This window comes from Podarcis erhardii, assembly GCF_964252035.2.
Source record: "Podarcis erhardii genome assembly, chromosome: 16".
In the NCBI taxonomy this organism is placed as follows: domain Eukaryota; kingdom Metazoa; phylum Chordata; class Lepidosauria; order Squamata; family Lacertidae; genus Podarcis; species Podarcis erhardii.
Window position 1 is genome coordinate 37497842 of NC_138514.1, and position 23935 is coordinate 37521776.

The 23935-nt window shown below is 50.2% G+C and overlaps 1 protein-coding gene and 1 long non-coding RNA gene across 4 annotated transcripts in view; both read left to right on the forward strand.

Moving 5' to 3' along the window:
- Positions 1-13926, forward strand: part of FLOT2 (flotillin 2) — a 27182-nt gene extending 13256 nt beyond the window's left edge. The window contains exons 3-12 of one of the 3 annotated variants that reach the window (XM_081844235.1): positions 135-203; positions 1731-1821; positions 5525-5648; positions 7315-7433; positions 7928-8041; positions 8159-8278; positions 9204-9418; positions 9657-9840; positions 9997-10146; positions 11938-13926. In XM_081844235.1, the coding sequence (XP_081700361.1) occupies positions 135-203; positions 1731-1821; positions 5525-5648; positions 7315-7433; positions 7928-8041; positions 8159-8278; positions 9204-9418; positions 9657-9840; positions 9997-10146; positions 11938-11976 (1225 nt within the window). In that variant the 3' untranslated portion in view covers positions 11977-13926. Of the gene's footprint in view, positions 1-134; positions 226-1730; positions 1822-5524; positions 5649-7314; positions 7434-7927; positions 8042-8158; positions 8279-9203; positions 9419-9656; positions 9841-9996; positions 10147-11937 lie in introns of all 3 variants that reach the window. The other 2 variants (XM_081844234.1, XM_081844233.1) reach the window with 2 other exon arrangements.
- Positions 13927-18946: 5020 nt separating this feature from the next.
- On the forward strand, positions 18947-21890 carry LOC309331806. Its single transcript, XR_014151976.1, has 2 exons — positions 18947-18991; positions 20701-21890. It is a non-coding gene; the product is annotated as an uncharacterized lncRNA (long non-coding RNA).
- The last annotated feature ends 2045 nt before the right edge of the window (positions 21891-23935 follow it).

Sequence of the window (23935 nt, forward strand, 5' to 3'; positions counted from 1 at the left end):
CAACAGTTCCACCCCAAGATGCCCCCACCCCGGAGTCCCGTCTTTCCTCCTTGGCAAATTCTGGTGTTCTCTTGCTCTCTGGTAACCACCACCTTTGTGTGTTTGCTGTCCTACCTTTATTTATCACTGTTCAGACTGTCATTGGAGGTTATGACCATCCTTTGTCGCTGTGAGAATATTGAGACGTCGGAGGGGGTCCCACTGTACGTAACGGGGGTCGCACAGGTAATAATCTGCCCGCTTCTAACCTCTTGTCCCTAACCGGTCTCCTTCTCTCCATTCTTTCTCACGCAGCGGCAGAGCAGCAAGCAGCGACCGTGGCCGCACAAGGACTTGAGTGCTTGCTCTTCTTAATATATTTTTTCCTTTCTCTAGCGGCCGCTCTCGGCACCAGCCCTTTCTCCTTCGCCTTCTCCTCCCCCTTGTCTCTGGCTCTTGCTACCTGCTGTTGCACCCATGGTAATGGAGAGAGAGGGGGGGAGAGAGAGATGCATGCAAAAGCTCTTCCAAAATTCTCACAGGGTTCTGGGAACATGGCTAGCATCCGCTCGTCCACCCCCTCCGCCCCTCCGCCATTGCCACATCCACCTGCTTCACCAGCCTCGCACAGGGACAGAAAGGCAGCTGTGGAGAGAGAGAAGGGGGGAGAGGAAAGAGGGGCCTAGGATCCTACCCCTTGGGGCCATAGGAGACTTCCTGGGCCAGTCCCAGAGCAGGCTGTCCTGTGGCACCTGAAATGTGTCAGGAAAAATATATCCCCCACCTGCCCCCGCCAAGGGCAGATCACCCTGAGCTGGATGCACCAACCTTCTGACTCGCTGCAAAACATCTTCCTGTGTCCTAGCCCTGATTGACAGCAGCTCTCCAGCATTTCTGGCAGAGAAGGGTCTTCCCTGCCACTAGCCCTTCTCTAAGATTAGGGGGCTGCCCCCATGCAAAGCAGGTGCTCTGCCCCCTGTCAGTAGTAGGGTGTTTGGTTGGCCAAGTTGACTCTATGAGCTGAACACACCACCCATCAGGTGAAAATCAGGGCTGGCCCTCCAGGCGTTGTTTCCAGCGTCCCCAACCATTGGCCTTGTGTATGAAACCTCTCCCGCAGCTCAGCTCATAGGAACAAAAGCCAGCCCAAATGGGGGGTGGCTTTTAAATCCTAACTCCCCAAAGATTTTCAGCCTGCGCACAATTTCTCCACCTCGGAGGAAACCCGATATTTCCCCGCATCTAGACAGTCTCCAAGGGTGACCCCAGCACACTACAGTAGCCTAGCCTCAACCTCACAGGGGGTCCTTCTTATGATGCTTAGGTTCATAAACCAGCCAACATCCCAGGGGCCTGCTTCCTCAGTCCTTTGCCCAGGCAGCTTCCAGTGCTGACCTTCTGTGTGGACACCCTAGGGTGCTTCAGGCAGGCAGCTGTCCTTCTGAGGCCTGAGAAGCAGGAGAGGCCACCCTCCTTCTGGGAGGAGAAACCTCTCAGTGGGGCCCCTTTGTGTTTACCTGGTCCATGTGGCTTCAAGGCTTTTCTCCACTGGCTTCCAACACAGCCAAGCAGCCCTCGTTTTTTTAGGGCTGGGGGTGGGGGAGGGAGCCCCCTCTAATTTTTTGGCCAGGCAGCCGTACATCTTGCATCTGCATTACCTGGGAGGAAAGCAGCAGGTGGCCCCGAGCCACGGGGGAAGAGAGCTGAGCCTGTTACCTGGAAACGTGCCAATGTTTTACGTTTTTTGGCAGGATTTCCCTAGAGATAATGACGTTACAGCCCAGGTGCGAGGACGTAGAGACGGCGGAGGGGGTAGCTTTAACTGTCACAGGTGTGGCCCAGGTACAGTAACTTGAAAACACCTCCTTTCAGGAATGCATGCCTCTGTAACCCTTCCTGGTCTCTCCCTCCCAGGGGAGCGAGAGAGGCGCTGTCTGCTCCGAAAACACCAGCCTTTTGTTCGATAGCTGATTCTCACCCCCCCTCCACCGCCAGTTCACCGCTGCATGGTCCCGTCCCCCCACAAGGCCCTTGCTTCTCTCCCACCTGGGCAGCAGAGGGCGCTGTCGCCACTTGTGAAAAAGCCACAGGCACCCCTGCTCCTGGGCTGTTGCATTGCCACCCTCGGTCCGAACTCATGCTGGTCGTCAAGACGCTCTGGAATATTTCTTCGGTGTTTTCTCCCCCTACATATGCAAATGTTCTGATGGTGGCAGGCCTGAAACCACAGCGAGCTACTGGTTTTCCTGGAGGGCCTCTTTGGAGCAGAGTGTGGTGAGCTGGCCCCACTCACCCCTGTGTCGCTGTTGTTTCCCTAAGGCAGTAGCTAGCCAAAAAACAACAACCTTGCCGCAGCTTCTGCTCCTTCCATGGACCCCTTAGGTTTGGCCCAGTCATCTGGTCTACCGCAGGGATGGGGGCACACCTGTTGCCCACCAAAGGTCACTGGGCTACCATCACCCCAGACCATTGGCCAGAGCTCCAGACCTGGCCCAGCTCCTGAGGTGCTGCTTTGTCCACCCTCTGTCTCTGGAGTGCCGCTGGGTGCAGGGTCATCGCAGCAGTGGAGCCATTTTGCAGCCAGAAACGTCGCAAGTTTAGCAAGACACTCAGCCCTCCCACCCCGCAAATACCAGCTAACTCATTCCGAGTCTGGTTTTCTGCAATTTTCTTCCATAGGCAAGCACCCACAAATGCCAGAGGTACAAGCCCCCTTTAAAAAATGGGTGTGAGGCAGAGGGCCTTCTTGGTAGAGGCGTCTGCCCTCGCATCGGATGTCAAACAGATAATGAACTATATTAATTTTAGAAGATATCTGGAGGCAGCCCTGTACAGGGAAGTTTTTAACGTTTGAGGCTTTATTGTGTTTTTAATACTGTGCTGAGAGCCAACCAGAGTGACTGGGGCAACCCAGTCAGATGAGTGGCCTATAAATAATAAAAGTATTATTATTAAATTATTATTACTTCAGCCATGCTTGTCCAGCAGGAACTTCCCTTGAACAGGGACCTGAACATCGTGGCTAATCTCCACGGTCTTATTGGGAAATCGAAGAGAAGGTCCATAGCTCAGTGGGCAGAGCATCCGCTTTGCATGCAGAAGATTCAGCCTCCACCTGCATCTCCAGGCTGGGGAGAATATCCCAGTCTTGAAATCCTGGAGAGCCATTGCTGCCGGTCAGTGCAAGCAGTACTGAGGTCGATGGACCCAGGGGTCTGAGTCTAAGGCAGCTTCCTGTGTCCCTGCGGTGCTTTGCGAGGCGATTCCCACCGCTCACCCCACCCCACCCCACCCTGGCCCCTTTTATAGTTCCAGGAGGAGCAAAGTGGCAGGGTGAGGCTGGAAGCTTCCCAAAAGCACCCTCCCATCTTATTTTCAGGGAATAGGGACGTGGATTCCAGGCAGGCCGATAGAATGGGGGGCGGGAGATTCAACTGATGGTGTCTTGTCAGCAGAAGCCCTGCCCAAGGGCTGGCACAATGAGGCTTCCACCCCCCCCTCCTTTCCCCACGTTCCCCACCCCAATTGGCTCTTGGAAGAGTTGTCAAGAGAACCCACAGTGCAGAGGGGGCAGAGGAGAGCAGGGATTGTTCGGTGGGGCAAGTAAATATGCTTGCCCTGGTGGAAGTTTCTCCTTAATGTGTTGGAATTCCTCCCATCACATCTGTCTCCTCTCCCTTTTCCCCCCTGTCGTTATTTTTGAGTTTTCTCTGGGGTTGTGCGATGTGGCGATGAACTCCTAGCTTCCCCAATTAAAACAGCTGTAGGATTTTTATTTTTAAAAAGTTCATTGCCTTTGTAATCCCGTAATGTGTTAACATTAATAAAGCCTCTATCTCCTGCTATTTTACATATATTTTATTAAGCCTGCTGGCCAGTTCACATTTTTTATTTGCTTTTTATTTATTTATTTTTAAAAACTCTTCCTGGGAATGTTTTTTTCTTTCTCTTTCTGTGCCATTTGGGTGCATTCTCTTTCCTACCAGGCCAGACGAGAAAAGGAATTATGAGGTTGTATCCGATGTTATTTCTGCTCAGAGTACAGCAACTGAAGTGACAGGAATGACTGAATGAGATGCATCAGTTTAATAGGTCTGCTCTGAGCAGAATCTAGTTGGCTAGGACCCCTAAAGGCTAAAGGAGGCAGGGGGTGGGGGGAGAGACTTGAACCTTAGGAGCGGCCCCAGGATGGGAGAGTGAAATTATGTCCAGCCTACACAGACATACTTCCTTCCTGGTGGATAACCTGCAGAGTCCAGTACAGACTACCACCACCCAAACTTCCCTGGCTCATTTTTTGCAGTTGGGATAAACACCTACCCCCTTCCTGACGATCTCAAGCGGCGCTTGCAATCCCCAAACGGAGTAATCAGCTGAAACGGTTACAAGAGCGGCCTGCTGGCTTTGCACCAGCTTGTACCATCCACCGAGGTCCAGTGCCGAGGGCCTTCTGGCGGTTCCCTCATTGCAAGAAGTGAGGTTACAGGGAACCAGGCAGAGGGCCTTCTCGGTAGTGGCGCCCGCCCTGTGGAACGCCCTCCCTTCAGATTTGAAGGAAATAAGCAGCTATCTTCTCTTTAAAAGACATCTGAAGGCAGCCCTGTTTAGGGAAGTTTTAAATGTCTGATGCTGTATTGTTTTTAACACTTGATTGGGAGCCGCCCAGAGTGGCTGGGGAAACTCAACCAGATGGGCAGGGTATAAATAATAAATTATCATTATTATTATTATTATTATTATTATTATTATTATTATTATTAATTGAGAAAGAAAAGCACTCAGGTGATCTGGCCAGCCTGTTTACCCTTGAGAGCTGCCAAATTTAAGGAAATGACTTTTTGGGAGAGAGGGGGTGGGTGGGTGGGAGAGCAGAAGCAAGTTCGCATACATTCTGACATTATGATGCCAAACCTTCTGAATTGGTCATGCAGGTGTGCTTTTGAGCTCCGTGTGCAATGGGTTGATGCCTCAGTTGCCTCCCTCCGGCAGGAGCGAGAGGGGGGTGGGCTCCTGGTTTTGCTTACAGCAGGTGGGGGACCCTGTGGCCCTCCAGCTGTTGCTGGCCTCCAACTCCCAGGTTTCCAAGGGAATGGTGGGAGCTGGTGCCCAGCAACATCTGTAGAGGGGTAGCAATGCCCCCAAACCTGGCTTACAGCATGCCCTCCTCTTGGATGCAGAGCTAGGGTGCCGGGACCCCCAGAACTCGTGGCCTTGCTGCTTTGAGGCTGCTTCCTCTGGGGCCACCCATTCTGTTGGTTTGCTCTCCTGGATCAGGAACCGATGCAAAGAGTTTTAAAATCAGGTACAGGGTTCCCCTGCAGCCTGCCTCCTAACAAAAACTCCCGGTTTGCTGCTGATGGTTATGAAGAGGGCTCCTGGTGACCTGATCCTTGTGGGGCAGAGCTGAGCCGAGCCACCCCAAGGGTGCCCCAGTGGTCACAGGCTCTGCTTCTGTCACTAGCCTATCACTTCATTGACCTTATTGGCCCCTTCGTGGCTCACGTCAAATGTCTTCTTCTTTTTCTCTCTCTCTCTTTGCCTGCAGGTGAAAATCCTGACCGAGAGGGAGCTTCTCGCGGTGGCTTGTGAGCAGTTCTTGGGCAAGAACGTGCAGGACATCAAGAATGTGGTCCTCCAGACGCTTGAAGGGCACCTGCGCTCCATCCTAGGTGGGGGGCGTGGCTGGGGGGGCGCCCTCTCTCGCTTCGCATAAACGTCTGGAAATAAGCGGCTGCAAGGATTGGTGTTCCCAACACTGTTTCAGTAGCATTTTTTTTTGTCAAGGGGGAAAACATACGTAAAAGTAACTGGGATATTAAATACAGTGTTACATACATTTAACTGCTTGGTCGCATTCAAAAATGTCGTAAATACACAGGTGGTGCTTTTATTGTGTGAAGCTGACGGTTCTTTAATCTGAGGCAATGGCAGTCTTCAACTTCTTATGGAAGATTAATGGAAGCTGTGGTATCTACAGTTCTAGGCCGCATCAACAGAGGTCTTGTGTCCAGGTCAAGGGAAGTGATAGTCCGACTCTATTCTGCCTTGGTCAGACCACACCTGAGGTCCTGTGTCCAGTTCTGGGCGCCACAATTTAAGAAGGATGTTGACAGACTGGAAGGTGGGCAGAGGAGGGAGGCCAGGATGGTCAAGGGCCTGTAAACCAAGCCTGATGAGGAGCAGTTGAGGGAGTTGGGGATGTTTAAAGTGGGAAAGAGGAGATGGAGAGGAGACAGGATGGCCATCTTCCAATATCTGAAGGGCTGTCCCATGGAAGAGGGATCAAGATTGGGAGGTAGGACTCAAACCAATGGATTCAAGTTACAAGAAAGGAGATTCCCACTAAACATCAGGAACAACTTTCTGATGATAAGAGCTGTTCGACACTGGAATGAATTCCCCCTGCAAGTCCCCTTAATTGGAGGTTTTTAAGCAGAGATTAGATGGCCATCTCTCATGGATGCTTTGAGATTCCTGCCTTGCAGAGGGCTAGACTAGATGACCCTTGGGGTCCCTGAGCCAACTCTACAATTCTACCGACTCTACAGGAGTGTCCCTATTTTCCTGTTGTACAGAATTTGTTAGATATATTTAGTGAGTTTTATCAAGCGTTCACACGTTGTAGAGCATGTTGGAACGATGTTTGTGGGTTTTCCATGCTTTGTTGCTTATTGATTATGTCAGGGCATTGTGACTGCTTGCAACTTAGGTAGGGAATGTTTTTTATTCCCTTCCAATTCCTTTTACATACAATTCCCCTGGACATAATAAAAAAGTACTGTTGAATTGCAATCCTTTCAACTTCAGTGTGCATGTCGCTGCCTGAGAAGAGCTAGCTAAACTCTTTGCTCCTTGGGTAGCATAACCATTGACCCCATCTGTGCTATTCTATGTTTAAAGCAGCATTGCACCCCTTTAAACGTTCATGGCGCCCCCCAAAGAACTCTGGGAGCTGCAGTCTGTTCAGGGTGCTGAGAGTTGTTAGGAGACCCTTGTTCGCCTCCCGCAGCTGCAATGCCCAGAGTGGTTTAACAGTCAATCCTTCCCAGGGATTGCTGGGAATGGTAGTTCTTTGAGGAGCATAGGGTTCTTGGGAACAACTCTGAGCACCCTTGATAAATTACACATCCCAAGATCTTTAGAGGGCAAGCCATGACCGTTCGAAGCAGTACAATGACTGGTTTAGATGTTTAGTGCAGATGCGACCTTTCTTTCTGCTCACTTGGCTTGGCAGAAGCACATGCCGTACGGGCGTCTCCTGGACTCCCTCCTTCGTAGCCACTTTGCCTCCGTCATGCCAGCCACCATCTTGTCTTCTGCCTCCCCCTTCTGCAGGGACCTTGACCGTCGAGCAGATCTACCAGGACAGGGACCAATTTGCCAAGCTCGTGCGGGAAGTGGCGGCTCCTGATGTGGGCCGGATGGGCATTGAGATCCTGAGTTTCACTATCAAGGTACGAGCCGCATCCCTTTTTGAGTTAGCCCTCGCTGCCTCCTGTGGGAGGGAGTTCCGCAGTCTAACTCTGCGCTGCGTGAAGAAGTGTTTCCTTTGCTCTGACCCTCCAACACGCAGCTTCGTTGGAGGCCCGTGGGTTCTAGGATTACGAGAGAGGGAAGGAAACCTCCATCCAATGTCTCCATGCCAGACATCATTTTTATATGCCTCTCGTCATGTCTGATCATCTGTTTCAATACCCCAGAAAGGCCTTTGTTGCTTAGTGGATTATTCAAATACAAAGGAAGCTGCCGTACACAGAGTCAGGCCATCTAGCTCAGTGCTGCCTGCACTAACTGGCAGCAGCAGCTGTCCAAGTGGTCTCTCCCAGCTCTACCCTGAGATGCCATTGGGGATTGAACCCAGGACCTTCTGCATGCTACTCAGGGGCTCAGGAGCTACATCTCTCTCTCATGTTTCCTGAATGGAGCAATTTCTCTCCTCCCCGCGCAGGATGTCTACGATAAAGTCAGCTACCTGAGCTCACTAGGGAAGACCCAGACCGCCGTGGTGCAGAGAGACGCTGATATCGGGGTGGCTGAGGCAGAGCGAGACGCCGGCATCCGGGTACGTCAAATGGCGCAGGAGGAGAGGAGAGGCCCGTCTTATGCTCCTGCCCAGGCTCCAGCGTCACTCTGAGCGTGATCAGCTGACCTCTGCCTTCTGACTGTTTTCCTCTTGCAGGAGGCAGAATACAAGAGAGAAATGTTGGATGTGAAGTTCATGGCGGACACCAAGGTAGCTGACTCGAAGCGTGCCTTCGAAATGCAGAAAGCCGCCTTCAGCCAAGAGATCAACATAAAGGTGCGTGGAGAGGGTTGGGACTCAGAGGAGCGCTTTGGGGCTTCGGTAGAAAGGACTTTCTAACTTCTGGGGTGGGTAGGTGGGTGGGTGTAGGAGCCATCAGCCATCAGCCAGAGTGTTCACCAACCACCAAGGTGTTTGAGAAATTGGTTTCTCTGAGATGGTTCCGCACAGCTGCTGCCTGCCCACAGCAGAGACACAATGCTGGTGTGCAGGCAGGATAAAAATCGGGAAGTGGTTTCGGTGACAAAAGGGAAGAATAAATAGGTTGTGGAGCGGAGACCTGGAAGAGGAGGCTAGTTGAGTTCCAGGCCCCAAGTTCCAGGTGTTAATATTAGTATATAAAGCCTTTAACAACTTGAGACCAGCTTACCTGTCAAATCACCCTTTCCCATATGCACCCACTCAACCTGCTTTGATTGGTGGAACTGACTCTGTTACAGGCACTATATATTCCCTGTTCTGCATTTGTAAGAACTCGATCTTTTAGTGGGGCAGCACCTGCACTTTGGAACTCCCTGCCTATTGATAGCAGGCAGGCAAGGAGTCTTTAGGCCCCCGCTACGAATTCTTGTTTTGACAAGCCTGCACTGACGTTTAGACACCTGGTGCAAGTTCTAATCTGCTTTTAGTCTATAGTCCATTGCAACTTGAAAGTCTTGTTATTGTGGTTAATTCTTTTTATTGATAATTTATTGAGGTTGTTGTTTTTCACAGCCAAGTGACATATAAGTTAAAGTGAATTTACAATTTGCAGAGAGGGGGTGAGGACATTGTCACACAAGGACAGGGGAATGTAGGATGCTGGTGTAACCCAGTCCTGAGCCTCAGAGTGATTTATAGGGCTCATCAGGACGAAGTGGGGGCTTTTTTTCAACTGCAGGCTGTGTAACCAACTTGTGGCCCCTTCCCCATCTCTTTGCAGACAGCGCAGGCCCAGCTGGCGTACGAGCTGCAAGGAGCCAAAGAGCAGCAGAAGATCCGCCAAGAGGAGATTGAGATTGAGGTCGTGCAGCGCCGGAAGCAGATTGACGTTGAGGAACAGGAGGTCATCCGCATGGACAAGGAGCTCATCGCCACTGTCAAGTTGCCAGCGGAAGCAGAGGCGCACCGCATGCAGGAGATTGCCGAGGGAGAGAAGTGAGTGGGGCTGCAGGGTGGGGTTTCCCTTCCTTAGGGGGCCTTGTGCAGCCAGAGGGGCCTGAGGATGTGTCCCCAAGTATAGCTACCCATGGACCCCCCTGTGAGAACTTTTGCTGCGTGGGGGGTCTGGAAAGCCCCTGCTCTGAGCCACCGCTGGAGGAGGTGTCCCACTCTTAGGCCTTGTGTGCCCCACATCCTAGGGGGAAAACTCAGACAAAGCTCCTTCCCTCTCAAGGGTGAAGCAGGTGCTGATCGCTCGGGCCGAAGGGGAGAAGATCCGCAAGATCGGAGAGGCGGAGGCCCTGGTGATCGAGGCCATTGGCAAAGCGGAGGCTGAGAAGATGAAGCTCAAGGCAGAGGCCTACCAGCAGTACGGGGAGGCAGCCAAGATGGCCTTGGTCCTGGACGCCCTGCCCCAGGTGAGGAGGCTGATGGGGATGGGGGGGGGAAGCTGTCTGCGTCCCTGCCTCTCTCCCCCTGGGGCCTACGCCTGGATCCTGACACACTGCCTTCTCTCTCTCCCTCTCTCCCTCCCTCTCTCTCTCTCTCTCTCTCCCTCTCTCCCTCCCTCTCAGATTGCTGCCAAGGTGGCCGCACCTCTCTCAAAGGTGGATGAAATCGTCATCCTCAGCGGGGAAAACAACAAGATGACTACGGATGTGAACCGGCTGCTGGCTGAGCTCCCTGCGTCCGTCCATGCCCTCACAGGGGTCGACCTCTCCAAGGTGAGGTGGGCAGGGCAGACAGGAACAGTCTGCCTGCCCTTTGAAATATATATATATATATTAAATGCTGCTTTAATTTCTGCTTCTTTTCTTAACTGGAGCTCACAGCAGATGGGCCATTGGCCTGTTCCAGCAGGCTCTTCTTTCTTCAATACCAGAACTCATTAGAGACACTGGTGAAGCTGAATGATGGGGGTTCAGGAGGGACAAAAGGGAGTCCTCATTCTCACAGCATATACTTAAACAATGGCATTGACGGCCACACAACATTCAGTGTTAGTGGTCCAAACAAGTGGGTTTATTTTTATTATTGAATTAATTTCTATACTGCCCTTCATCTGAGGATCATAGGGCAGTTTATAAGATAAAAACATCAAAATACGTAGTATAGTAACAAACAGAAATAATAATTGCCCCACCACACGAAGGAATGTTCTTGCCTTGCACCTAAAGATATGGAACAAGGGCAACAGGTGAGCGGATTAAGGAATTGTTTTGGAGGGTATGGCTGTTGGGCTACCAGCCACAATGCCCCTGTGGCAGTGTTGGAGACAGTACAGGTGAAACTTGAAAAATTAGAATATCGTGGAAAACTTCGTTTATTTCAGTAATTCAGCTTAAAAGGTGAAATTAATATATGAGATAGACTCATGACATGCAAAGCGAGATATGTCAAGCCTTTATTTGTTATAATTGTGATGATTATGGCATACAGCTGATGAAAACCCCAAATTAACAATCTCAGAAAATTAGAATATTGTGAAAAGCTGCAGTAGCTATTCAATCCATAACACCTGCAATGGGTTCCTGAGCCTTTAAATGGTCTCTCAGTCTTGTTCAGTAGGAAGCACAATCATGGGGAAGGCTGCTGACCTGACAGTTGTGCAGAAAGCCATCATTGAGAGCCTCCATAAGGAGGGAAAGCCTCAAAAGGTAATTGCAGAAGAAGTTGGATGTTCCCAAAGTGCTGTATCGAAGCACATTAATGGAAAGTTATGCGGAAGGGAAAAGTGTGGAAGAACAAGTTTCACCTGTAAATGCCCCTAAATGCCCGTTCCTGGGAACTGCAAGAGGGGAGAGCGTTGCTGTTGTGCCCAGGTCCAGCTTAGATGTTTCCTACAATGGGCATCTGTTTGGCCCCTGTAAGAACACAAGTTTGACCGGGCGGGCTCCCTTTGGTCTGATCCAGTAGGCTCTTCTGATGTTATATGCATTTGGATACATCTTAAGCTTCTACAACCAGATGGTTCCCAAGCTTAAGGAGCAGTTTTTTTGCCTACATTTGGGTGCCATTTTGAATTCCCCAGCGACGCTGAGTCTAGGCTGCCGATGAGTTCCGGGCCCAATTAAAGCCTTAAACATTCAGGACTGCAATACCTCTCTCCATATGAACTGACCCAGACCCTGCAATTGTCACCAGAGGCCCTTCTTTGTGCGCCTCCTCTGCAAGGTGTCTGGAGGGTGGTGACACGACAACGGGGCCTTTTCTGCGGTGGCTCCCTGTTTGTGAGATGCTCTCCCCTGGCACCTTCATTATACACCTTTAGCTGTCAGGCAAAAACATTCCTCTTCAACCAGGCCTTGGGCTGATTAATACTCGACAGCCTTTTAAATGTGTGGGGCTTTGGGGCGGGGCTTGTTCCTGCTTTGTCGTTTCTCTTTTAACTATTTATTTGTGCTTTTGTCCTGAGAACCTTTGAGGGAAGGGTAGCATGTAAACAAGTAAGAAGCTACGGGAAGGAGGAAACGGTCCCTGACGGCCTTTGTCCCGCCCTCTCTTCTCCCTCGCAGATCCCCCTCATTCAGAAAGCGACCGGAGCCCAGGCCTGAGAGGAGGCCAGCTGGTGAAGAGCCCCCCTCTCCTTCCATTTATGCACTTCCCACCGACTGCCGCAAACACTGCGAGCTCCTCTTCATCCGTGGAGACGGTGGGGGCTACTCTCGGGTGCCTTATATCTTTTTCGGGGGATCTGAGCGGGGGGCGTCCCCGCTAGTCCTTGCATTTCCAAGAGAGGTTTCCTTCTTTTGTAACCCCCCAGCCCTGCTCTGTGTCATGCTAGCCAACACTTTCTCCCCTCTCTTCTCTGTGCTCTTGCAAAGTCTGTGCCTTGACCGACCGCTGCGCCGTTCTCGGGGCAGGGAGGACGCACCCCCAAATTGGGAGGAGGCCCGACGCTGGGCCCTGCTGCCCCAGTTGAGGAGAATTTCCCCCTTCCATATGCTTTTGTGCTACGGAGGGGACACGGCCCTACAAGGCGCTGATGGGGGGGTGTCCCTGGCCACTGCCCCTCTCGGTGCCAATGGCGGATTGAGATTGAGCCATATCTGCCAGTGGGGTGCCCTGCGGTCCCTGCGCTCTTGGAGCTCCAAAGGGGGCAGGTGGTGGAGGGTGAAGGCCACCATATTGTTACACGCCCGCTCAGCCCAGCCCCTTGCCGGGACCTCAAGCTGTGGGCACCCGGCGGGCATCCCCGCAGCCCAGGGCCAAATCAATGCCACGACCTCTCGTTCCGCAGATGCCATGAACATATCTTGCTCGCCATCAGTCCGAATACACACACAACACACACAGTGCCTGATTTCTTCAGTGGTCCATCATGCCTGCCCTGCATCCACAGTTGGCAGGAACCTCAAGAACCCCTCTGGGCATCCTGCCTTCTGCTCCCGTGTCTTGCAGATGCCCGCCAGGCCATGGTCAGCCTGCATATGCTCCCTGGGGCTCCTTCACCCACCCCTCCAGAACTAGAAAGGGAGAGGAAAGACTTGCACTCTGGCAAACTTGTCTGCTTTCTCCCTGAACCGTGGGAGAGAGGGAGCCGGTCTTGTACCCTAAGCTGGGAATTTCCAAGCAGTCCCTCCATGCCCCACTGGCGAGAGGCCCTGGAGCCCATTGCCTGGCATTACCCGGGGGTTGGCATTACCCTGTGTGCACTAGAATGGAAGGCACCTGCCTTCTGCACCTCTTGTCTCGCAAAACGCAGACCCCTCTCTTTCCCCACTCCTCTGTGCTGTAGAGATCCCCTTCTCCCTTTGCAATTTGCTACACGGTGCCCCCACCCTCCAGATACAAACATGGCTCCATGACAGTTTGGGGGAGGTGCAGGAGGGCAGTGGAAGGCGCTCCCCCCCCCTTTTGCAGGGTTTCTATGCACCTTCCTCCTCCCCAGTCTGTACTGTTCACACAAACGTCTGTACTGTTTATTATTCTTACATGTGAAGCGTGCCTGTTTGCTCTCCGCATGGGGGGGGGGTATCCCAGCCATGCTTTCTTGTAATTGCCTCCTGTGCAGGCTGCTGCTGCTGCTGCATTTCAGAGCCCCCCCTCACTTTTTATACCCCACCTAAGTACTGTGAAGGAGGTGGGAGGGTGCCAAGTTCTTTATTTTTATTTTATTCGGAGCAGGATCTGGGTTTGTGCCGCCAAAGGTTCAGTGTGGGGAGGCAGCAGAGGGGTTATTTGGGGGGGGGTCTGGAAGCTTGGGTGAAAGTGAGGGGCTCTTTGGGGCCCAAGCATGTTTCCCTCACCCCCCACCACACACAGAAAGGCCTGGGTGGTGCCCCTCTGTCAGCTTTCAGGGAGAGAGCACTGGATTCCTGTCCCCATTTTACCTTCCCTCTTCTCCCCCCCCCCCCACATTGTCTGCTCTCCTGCCCCCGCCCCACGCCACGCGTTCTCTGCATGGATATGTGGTGCATGACCGCCTGTGCCAGGATTCGCCGGGGGCCCCGTGTGCATCCCAAGTGTGAAATAATGTACAATAAAAAGTTATTGTGACCTCACCAGGCCGCCTTCGTCTCGTCTTTTTCCGTCCTGGTTTCCAAAGAGGAGACGGTGCAAGTGGGGGCCTCTCTGGAGTGGTGGGAACACCACTGCTACTCTTGGGAGATACAGCGGGGCTCTCCCCTTCCCACTCTACCTGCTGTGGGTCTCCAGGCATGGCTCAGCTTATTTTCACATTTCTATCCTGGGAGTCATTCCAGACTCACAGCTGTCCATGGAGGCGCAGGTCAATTCTGTGTCCAGGGCAGCTGTCTACCAGGATGAGGCCCTCCCTGCTCGCAGACTGTCTCACCAGAGTGGTGCATGCTCTGGTTATCTCTCGCTTGGACTACTGCAATGCACTCTACGTGGGGCTACTTTTGAAGGTGACCCAGAAACTACAACTAATCCAGAATGCGGCAGCTAGACTGGTGACAGGGGGCGGCCGCCGAGACCACATAACACTGGTCTTGAAAGACCTACACTGGCTCCCAGGACGTTTCCGAGCACAATTCAAAGTGTTGGTGCTGACCTTTAAAGCCCTAAACGGCCTCAGTCCAGTATACCTGAAGGAGCATCTCCACCCCCATCGTTTTGCCCGGATACTGAGGTCCAGCGCCGAGGGCCTTCTTGGTGGTGGCGCCTGCCCTGTGGAACGCCCTAGTTATTTTTAAAGAGAAAAATAACTACCAGACTTTTAGAAGACATCTGAAGGCAGCCCTGTTTAGTAGGGAAGCTTTTAATGTTTAATAGGTTATTGTATTTTAGGGTTCTGTTGGAAGCCGCCCAGAGTGGCTGGGGAAACCCAGCCAGATGGGCGGGGTATAAATAATAAATTATTATTATTATTATCCCACCTTTTCTCCCAAGGAGCTCACAACAACCCTGTGAGGCGGGTTCGGCTGAGAGACAGCGACTGGGCCCAAGCTCACGCCCAGGGAGCTTCGTGGCCAAGTAGGGATTTGAACCCGGGCTCTCCCAGGTCCTCCTCTGAACTGCACTTGTTTCTGGAGGCAACGGAAGGTGTCCCATTAGCTTCCTGGGTGCCTCTGAAGTTGGCTTTTATATTTGGGTGTCTTTTGAGGCATGCCTGGTGGCAGAGGAGTGGGCTGCAGCAGGTCCAGCCCGGCCTGCTAGTCCCGCAGATAGGTTTGCCTGGGAGGAGACGGTTCCTTAGCCCAGGAGGAGGAGGAGGGCTGGTGTCTCAGATGCAGCGGAGGGGCTTCAGATAAGGCCAGGGTGGGGTCCCTTTTCCCCTTTTCTTTTTTGCAAAAGGAGGCTGGACTTCTTATCCGCACACCACAGACACCACCCTTGAGCCACCTCCTGCTGATGCATCTCTGCAGCAGGGCAAATCTTTGGACTTGGGGTGAAGGGAAGGAGCTTTATGTGATAGAGAACCCTGGAAAAAATGGGGTGGGGAGAGAATGCCGGGTGACCATGGCCTGGCACGAGACAAGTGCCTTTATTGATGGAAGCTGGCTAGGGGCGAGAATGGTTATGCCCAGGTACAGCTTGACCTCTCTCACCAGGAAATAGGTGGCTACCCAGACCCTGAGATCATCTTCTGAGACCCTACTACATGTCCCTCGTCCTCAAGAGGTCCGGAGGGTGGCAACACAAGAAGGGCCTTTTCTGCAGTGGCTCCCTGACTCTGGAATGCTCTCCCCAGGGAAGTTCGCCTGGCACCTTCATTATACACCTTTAGGCAACAGGCAAAAACGTTCCTTTTTAACCAGGTCTTTGGGTTATTGACATCCTATGCCCTTTTAAAATGTGGGGTTTTGGGGGGAGAGTATTGTTTTTATTTTGATTATTCTGTGGTTTTATATTTTGATTTTATTTTGTGAACCACCCTGAGACCTCCGGGTTTAGGGTGGTATATAATTTAAAAGTAAAAATGGGGCACTCCTAAGAAACATTCCTCCCGGCATGACATCTCTCCTCCAAGTAAACACACGTTTCCAAGAGACTTCAAGTTGCTTCCAGACATTGAGCACCTGCCCCCATACATCCAAGTTTTGAGGCAGTGTGTATGAATACCATTTTTAAAAAACAGATCAAAATGCAACTGAAAAGCTGGCTGTTAAAATCGCAATAGCCTGAAGTCTAGTGCCCACAAAGGCATTGGAGTCACAATTTAACAACTCCTCAATCCTATTAGGAACATGGGTCATCCCCTAAGGTCCAAGGAATATGGGTGTGCAGTTTAGTTTGGGGTCAGGAACCTTTTTCAACCTAAGGGCCACACTGCCTTCTGGGCAACCTTTGGAGGGTGAGGCCAGAGCCAACAGCGGGCAGAGGAATGAATGCAAAAGTTGCCTTCGTACAGCAGGCTGGTTTCTATGCCCACATTTGCACACCTCTCCAGGCAAGTGAGAGGCATGAGCACATAACTCCTGCGCTCAGAGATCTGCACTGGTTGCCAATTTGCTACTGAGCCAAGCTCCAGGTGTAACTATTAGTAGAAAAGGGAAAGGGGCCCCTGACCATTAGGTCCAGTCGTGGCCGACTCTCGGGTTGCGGGGCTCATCTCGCTTTATTAGCCGAGGGAGCCGGCGTACAGCTTCCGGGTCATGTGGCCAGCAGGACTAAGCCGCTTCTGGCGAACCAGAGCAGCACACAGAAACACCATTTGGATTCGAACCACCGACCTTCTGATTGGCAAGCCCTAGGCTCTGTGGTTTAATCCACAGCGCCACCTGCGTTCCATATATATATATATATATATATATATATATATATATATATATATACACACACACACACACACACACACACACACGTTTGGTGGGCCCTCTTTGGCCTGGCTGAGCAGGGCTCTGTCCCGCCTGCCCTCCATTTTTGCAATCTACGTGGCCAAATTGAAAGGAGCCCAGATGTCTCCCACGTCCAATTCCATCTGGCTGGGCTGGGCCCCCGATAACAAGGCAGAGACATGTGCAGCCTTAATCGGTCCCTCACAGGCAAGCCTTCCAGGAACCGCCACCCCTGCGGACAAATAAGCTTGCGTCAAGTCAGTTTTTGCAGGGCCTCAGACAGGAAGAATGCGTTCCATGGGCCCATTTCTCTGCCTTGACCATTGAGGTGGCCCCCTCTTAGGAACATGCACACAAAGCTGGTGGTCTGGCTGCCCCCCCCCCCAAATAAAGCAGTCCATATGGTTCTGAACCAAGGGCTGTTTTCAACAGGACACAAGGAATGTCAGATCAAATGCCTCCTAAAAAATAAAGCAAGACCCCCCCCAGCCCTTATGTTTCTTTTTAAAAAAATATTATTATGAAACAAATTTAACAAATCAAATTATAAATAAAATATAACCAATTACATTTCCCCCTCTCTCCAAAGACTTCCCTCAGCTCCCCTCTCTGATTTATACATATTATTCTCCGCATGTTATAAAATTGTATGTATCATTGCCTTATCTATCATATGTTCTGCTAATAAATTTGTGGATGTTTATTCAAAACCTGCCAAGGAATCCAAATCATTTTGTTGTCTTTTTAGATCATTTGTAAATAGTTCCCATTCTTCCTTTAAAGTCACGGTTGTCCTTCTCACGCAGTTTGTATGTTAACTTTGCCAACTCCGCAAAGGGCCTTCTTGGTGGTGGCACCCTCCCTGTGGAACACCCTCCCACCAGATGTCAAAGAGAACAAAAACTATCTGACTTTTAGAAGACATATGAAGGAAGCCCTGTTTAGGGAAGCTTTTAATGTTTGATGGATTACGGTATTTTAATATTCTGTTGGAAGCCGCCCAGAGTGGCTGGGGAAGCCCAGCCAGATGGGCAGAGTATTATTAATAATAATAATAATAATAATAATAATAATAATAATAATAATAATAATTGCAGAGGGTTGGGCTAGATGACCCTCAGGGTCTATTCCAACTTCACGATTCCGCTTCTTTATCCTGAGTCATCAAGCTCACTGCTGCCTACAGTAGCTGGCAGCAGCTCACCAGGGTTTCAGGCAGAGGACATTCCCATACCTTACTTGTAGGTGCAAAGTGGTTGAGCTTGCAAAGCATTACATTGCATAACATTGCATTTTACTGCATTGCAACTGAGCTATGGTGCTTTTCCGAAATATTTAGGAACCTGAGAAGCTGCCCAATACAGTGATACCTCGGGTTAAGAACTTAATTCGTTCTGGAGGTCCGTTCTTAACCTGAAACTGTTCTTAACCTGAGGTACCACTTTAGCTAATGGGGCCTCGCACCGCCGCAGCACAGTTTCTGTTCTCATCCTGAAGCAAAGTTCTTAACCCGAGGTACTATTTCTGGGTTAGCAGAGTCTGTAACCTGAAGCGTCTGTAACCCGAAGAACCACCATACTGAATCAGGTAGCTACGGGGGTCTCATCCCACTCGGGATTGCCTACACTGACTGGCAGAGGCCCTCCAGGGTCTCTGACATGGGACATTTCCTTGCCCACATTCCTGGGCCATAGAATCACAGAATGGTAGATTTGGAAGGGGGGGTTCCCCAGCGGTCATCTAGTCCCACTCCTTGCAATGCAGGAATTGCAGCTTCAAGCACCTCCAGTGAAGGACACTCCATTGCTAATCCATTCCACTGTCCAGCAGCCCTTACTAAGTTCTTCCTAATTTTCAGCCTTTCTTTGGATTGGAATCTTTTGGTTCTGGTCCTCCCGTCTGGAGCAGCAGAAAATAAGCTTGCTCTGTCTTCCATGGGACAGCCCTTCAGATATTGGAAAGTGGCCATCATTTCACCTCTGGGTCTCCCCTCCTCTGGAGGACAGGGCTTAAAGGAGACTGGGGGCCCTCAGCACCTTTCTCTTAGGAACTGGTCCCATTTCAGGGGGCCGGCGGCCGGCAGGTCTCTCTGTCCCTCCCCACCTGATGTCCTCAAAGTACTTTAATTTCCTAGAAGTTACTGGCGGTGGGTGGGTCAGGGTGTGGGGTGGAGGGGTGGAGGGGAGCCAAGTTCAGGCAAGGGGGGGCTGAAATGGGTTGGCAGGGCTGAGCAGCTATGCAAATAAGGCCCAGGGTATATAAAGGTCTTCTTCAGAAGCTCCCATCAGATGCGGATCTTGGAGGGCGTCCGTTGCAACTCAGAATGGTAAGCATATGGAATGGGGCAGGTTATTAGGGCTGTGTCTGGATAGCTTGCACTGTTTTAGATCCCTTTTTCTGAAAGAATATTTGCACTGCTTTATTGAATTTTTTAAAAATAATAGATAATATAATACTAAATTTTATTTATATCCCGCCCTCCCTGGCCAGAGCCGGGCTCAGGGCGGCTAACATCAGTAAAATTACAGTAAAAACATAATGTGTGTGGGGGGATCAATTTAAAACACAGGTTAAAATGCAGTTTAAAATGCAGCCTCATTTTAAAAGTAGCCCATAGATCAAAACCATAAAGGGAGGGAAACATATATACGCATTTTGTGTTTGACTTAGTTGGAAGACACACACAAACACAACACATATTTACTGTATATTATATGTATCAGCTGGCATTAAAAACAATAATAATTCCCTGAGAGTTATCAGTTCATTTTAACAGATTTCCTCTCTCTTGCGTTTATTTTGCATAGCCTCGTTGTACGCCACTTAAAAACTACGGGTGTTAAGCAGCATAAAAATGCCTGGAATAAATAAATAAATACCATATGGTTTTTAAAAATTACTTGCAAGAGGGCTCTTCAGGACGTCTGAAGCAATAGAGAATAAATTAAACCCAGCTAACATAAGACCTAATAATTTAAATGGGTCTACTCTGAGTATGAGGTGGTGGTGGTGGAAGAACCCTTAAAACGAATCGGGGTATGTTGTTTTCCTGAGAATGTTTGTCCTACTCAGAGTAGACCTACTAATATGAACGGACACAACTCATTTAGGCTCCACACTTGAGTTAAGCCTTAGGCGGCTACAGTCCTTTTAGTAGATGACTTAACAGATTTTAAATATTAAGCACTTAAGAAATGCTATTAAATAACTCTGGCTGTGTGTGGGGGAGTGGTGAGCAGTGAAATATTTCTGCATTGCAGGGGGGTGGAGTAGATGACCCTCAGGAGACCCTTCAAATTCTATATATAGAGAGAGAGAGAATTTTTGTGCACTTGTATCGGCCCTCATGCACAAGCCTTTCTTCCTTGTGTTCCAAGGGGGCTGCATGTGGGTCTCCCCTTCCCCCACCCTATATTCTCTCTACAACAACTGCACCAGGCAGGCCAGGCTGGGTCAGTTTTAGAGCTGAGAGGGGTCTGAACCCATGGGTCTCTTAACCCAACTGCAGTCCAATACTCTAACCACTATACCACACTGTGCAGCACTAAAAAAAGGCTGTGAGAACCTGCCGCAGATGGGTGTCTTGCCCAGTACGGCATGCATTGGAAGTTTTAAAACAGTTGTTAGGTGGTCACCTGTCGGGGATTCTTGAGCTGTCTTTGGAGTGGGTTGGACTAGATGACCCTTGGGGTCCCTCCAAATTCTACGAAAATACACCAGCCTTCTCCTGCAACATGGTGCCCTCCAGATCCTACAAATCCCATCCTCCTTGACCGTGCTCTATTCTGGCTGGAGATGATGGAAATTGTAGTACAAAACTAAGTTTGGAGACAGCTGATACACACATTAAAAAGAAGAAAGTAAGTCCTGTTTTACCTCCTGGTGTGAGAATGAGAGAGTTGCACTGGTGAGTCTAGCATTGTGTGAATGATTAAAGTTTGGCAGAGTCCACATGTCAGTTTTGTAGCGGGGGAGCGGGTTCGAATTCCCAGTGTGAGTTTCCCACACCTAAAATTCCATTCCTTCTCCTTCCAGCTCCCCACTCGCCAAAGTCTGCTGCGGAGTGAAACCGACCCATTGAGGTTCCAGGCTGGATATCATCATATACTGTAAGTTGGAATGAGACACTACAGTATAGATGATGTACTACCTTGAACCCCTGGAGCCGCCGAGATCCCAAAGCAACCCTTTCGTTGTCCTCAGCGCTCCCCACCGGAGCTGAGGTTGGGCTGAGCCCAGCTTGGTTGGGGTGGTTGGATAGAAACTGATTATTTTAAAAGCGCAGAGCCCAGCTTTATTTTTAAGGCCTTTCCACCGGTGGTCTTCACCCCACCAGAATGACTGTGAAATATGGGACCTTCTCTGTCTCCCCCGCCATTAAATCTAGATATTTCAGAGCAGAGCAGTTCACCTATGGAACTCCTTCCCACAGGAGGAAGAGATGGCTACCAGCTTGGATGGCTTTAAAAGAATAGACAAATTCACAGATGGCTATTAATGGCTACTAGCTGCAATGGCTGTACTCTGCCTCCATAGCTGGAGACAGTGAGGCTTCTGAATACCGGTTGTTGGAAACCACAATCCTATAATAGGATCCGTTTGGCCCCTGTGAGTACAGGATGCTGAGCTAGATGGGCCATTGGCCTGATCCAGCAGAGCTCTTCTGACCTTCTTCTACGTCCCTCCAGATGTTGCTAGACTTAGCCCCCTTCTGCCCTGATCCTTGCAACATCTGGAGGACAACAGGGTCCCTATCCGACAGTAATGGGGGGAAAGGCACCCTTCTTTAGTCTTCCATTGGACCACAGGAAATATATCTAAGAAGCTGACTTATTGGCAGCTCGGACTGCGTGTCTTTTCTAGTCCAAGATTTTTCACTTGCCTTAGCAACAGTTCTTCAGAAACAAGATTTTCCCATCGTCCTTTTTGGGAAAAAGCTAGAACCAGCTTAGAGTTTGTTTTGCTGGGTGTGCGGGTGTGCAACATTGACTGGACAAGAAGAAAATGCAATCCTGCTCAGAAGACAAATCTTGCGGGGTGTCAGCAAAACCGTTACCATTACTGAGTTTAGTAATGGTAAGGGTTCTTCTGCCATCTTGCCCACCATCTGACTCCACAGAAGCAGGAATTTCAGCTTCATCTGATGAAAGGGGGCTCCTTTTCACGTCGGCCTATATCAGGCCACTTCTTTCTTGTTCCTGTAAGAAATAAAAAAAGTTCTAGAAGCTTTTGCGTTTCCCTTTTATTTGCAGAGGGAGGGGTTCCCAAGGATGGCCAACTGGAGCACACGTCCGGGCATAAAGCCTTTGGTATTTATTTTTATTTATTTATAAAACATTTGCATACTGTGTCATATAAAATATATAAAAGAGGTTGACCGCAATAAAAACATACAAAAAAAGTAAAAAGCAGACATCAATCAAGCACAGTGGAAGGATGCATTCTTAATTGCCTGTGTAAGCCTGGCAGAATGGGAAAGTTTTCAGCAGACATTTTAAAGTTGAAACAAAAGGCGCCTGCTGAATCTCTAGTGGCAGTGAGTTCCATCAGACTGGGTCGATGACACCAAAGGCTCAGTTTCTCATTGCTGTCGGGGGAGGGCTACTGGGAATGCTGTGCCCCAAAATTCTGAAGCCAGCACTGCAGGAAGAGGGAAAATTAGAACACAATCCTTGAAAGTTTCAAATTGTGCCACAGGTTTCTCAAAAGCACATCTGAGCTCTGTTGAGGGAAGAAATTGCAGAAGCTTGCCCTCCATATAATCTTAGAATTGTAGAGTTGGAAGGGAACTCCAAAGGTCATCCAGTCCAACCCCCTGCTGCCATGCAGGAATCTCAACTAAAGCATCCCTGACAGATGGCCATCCAACCTCTGCTTAAAAACCTCCCAGGAAGGAGAGTCCCCAACACCGTTCCGCTGTCAAACAGCTCTTACTGTCCACTCCCCATCTAAGTCCACAACCCCCTGGGAACACTGGGTGGGCTTTAGGGTGGTTTGTGAAAGGTGGGGTGAGGCCCAAAAGGGCCCCCTCCCTGTGAATGGAGCATGTGTCCTAGAATGTTAATGCTCAGAACACTGAAACTTACTGTTATGTATTGAAGTGCTCACCCTGGCCACCAGGGGTATTGTGTATATAGTTTTCACTCAGGTCCATTTCAGTTAATTTAGACGGGAAACCCTGGGGTGGTGTTGTTACAACGTTGACAGGCCGACTGAGCTGTTCAGTTCAGTTCCAGCTTACTATAAAAAACCACTTGGATAAATCTCTGTCGTCTGCTTTGTCAACCCACTACTTAATACTTACGGCATCACCTGGTTAGCAGGAAAAGGAATAATGGAAAGTAGAGACCTTGAAAAGGGAGGCTGGGCTTGACCTCTTCACTCTCATGAAGCTCTCTAGGCCAGCCTGGGGCCATTCACCTTGCAGGGTCGTTGTAAAGGGTGAGTTGGCTAGAAGAGGCACAAACTCTACCCTGAGCAACTTGGGATATACAATCCCATTAAAATTACAATATAAGTTAGGTAAAGGTACCCCTGACCATTAGGTCCAGTCGCGGACGACTCTGGGGTTGTGGCGCTCATCTTGCTCTATAGGCCGAGGGAGCCAGCGTTTGTCCGCAGACAGCTTCCAGGTCATGTGGCCAGCCTGCTTCTTGGGAGGAAAGCAATGACAAACCTAGACAGCATCTTAAAAAGCAGAGACATCACCTTGCCAACAAAGGTTTGTATAGTTAAAACTATGGTTTTCCCAGTAGTGATGTATGGAAGTGAGAGCTGGACCATAAAGAAGGGTGATCGCCTAAGAATTGATGCTTTTGAATTCTGGTGCTGGAGGAGACTCTTGAGAGTCCCATGGACTGCAAGAAGATCAAACCTATCCATTCTTAAGGAAATCAGCCCTGAGAGCTCACTGGAAGGACGGATCCTGAAGCTGAGGCTCCAAGACTTTGGCCACCTCATGAGAAGAGAAGACTCCCTGGAAAAGACCCTGATGTTGGGAAAGATGGAGGGCACAAGGAGAAGGGGACGACAGAGGACGAGATGGTGGAACAGTGTTCTCGAAGCTACCGGCATGAGTTTGACCAAACTGCGGGAGGCAATGGAAGACAGGAGTGCCTGGCGTGCTCTGGTCCAGGGGTCACCAAGAGTCGGACACGACTAAACAACAACAAAGCATTTGCTGCCTCCAACAGTGGAGGGAGAAGAGGGGCGTTGTGGCTGGCAGGCCCCTGGTAGCCCCCTATTTGTTTAACAAAACGGTTTGTTTTAA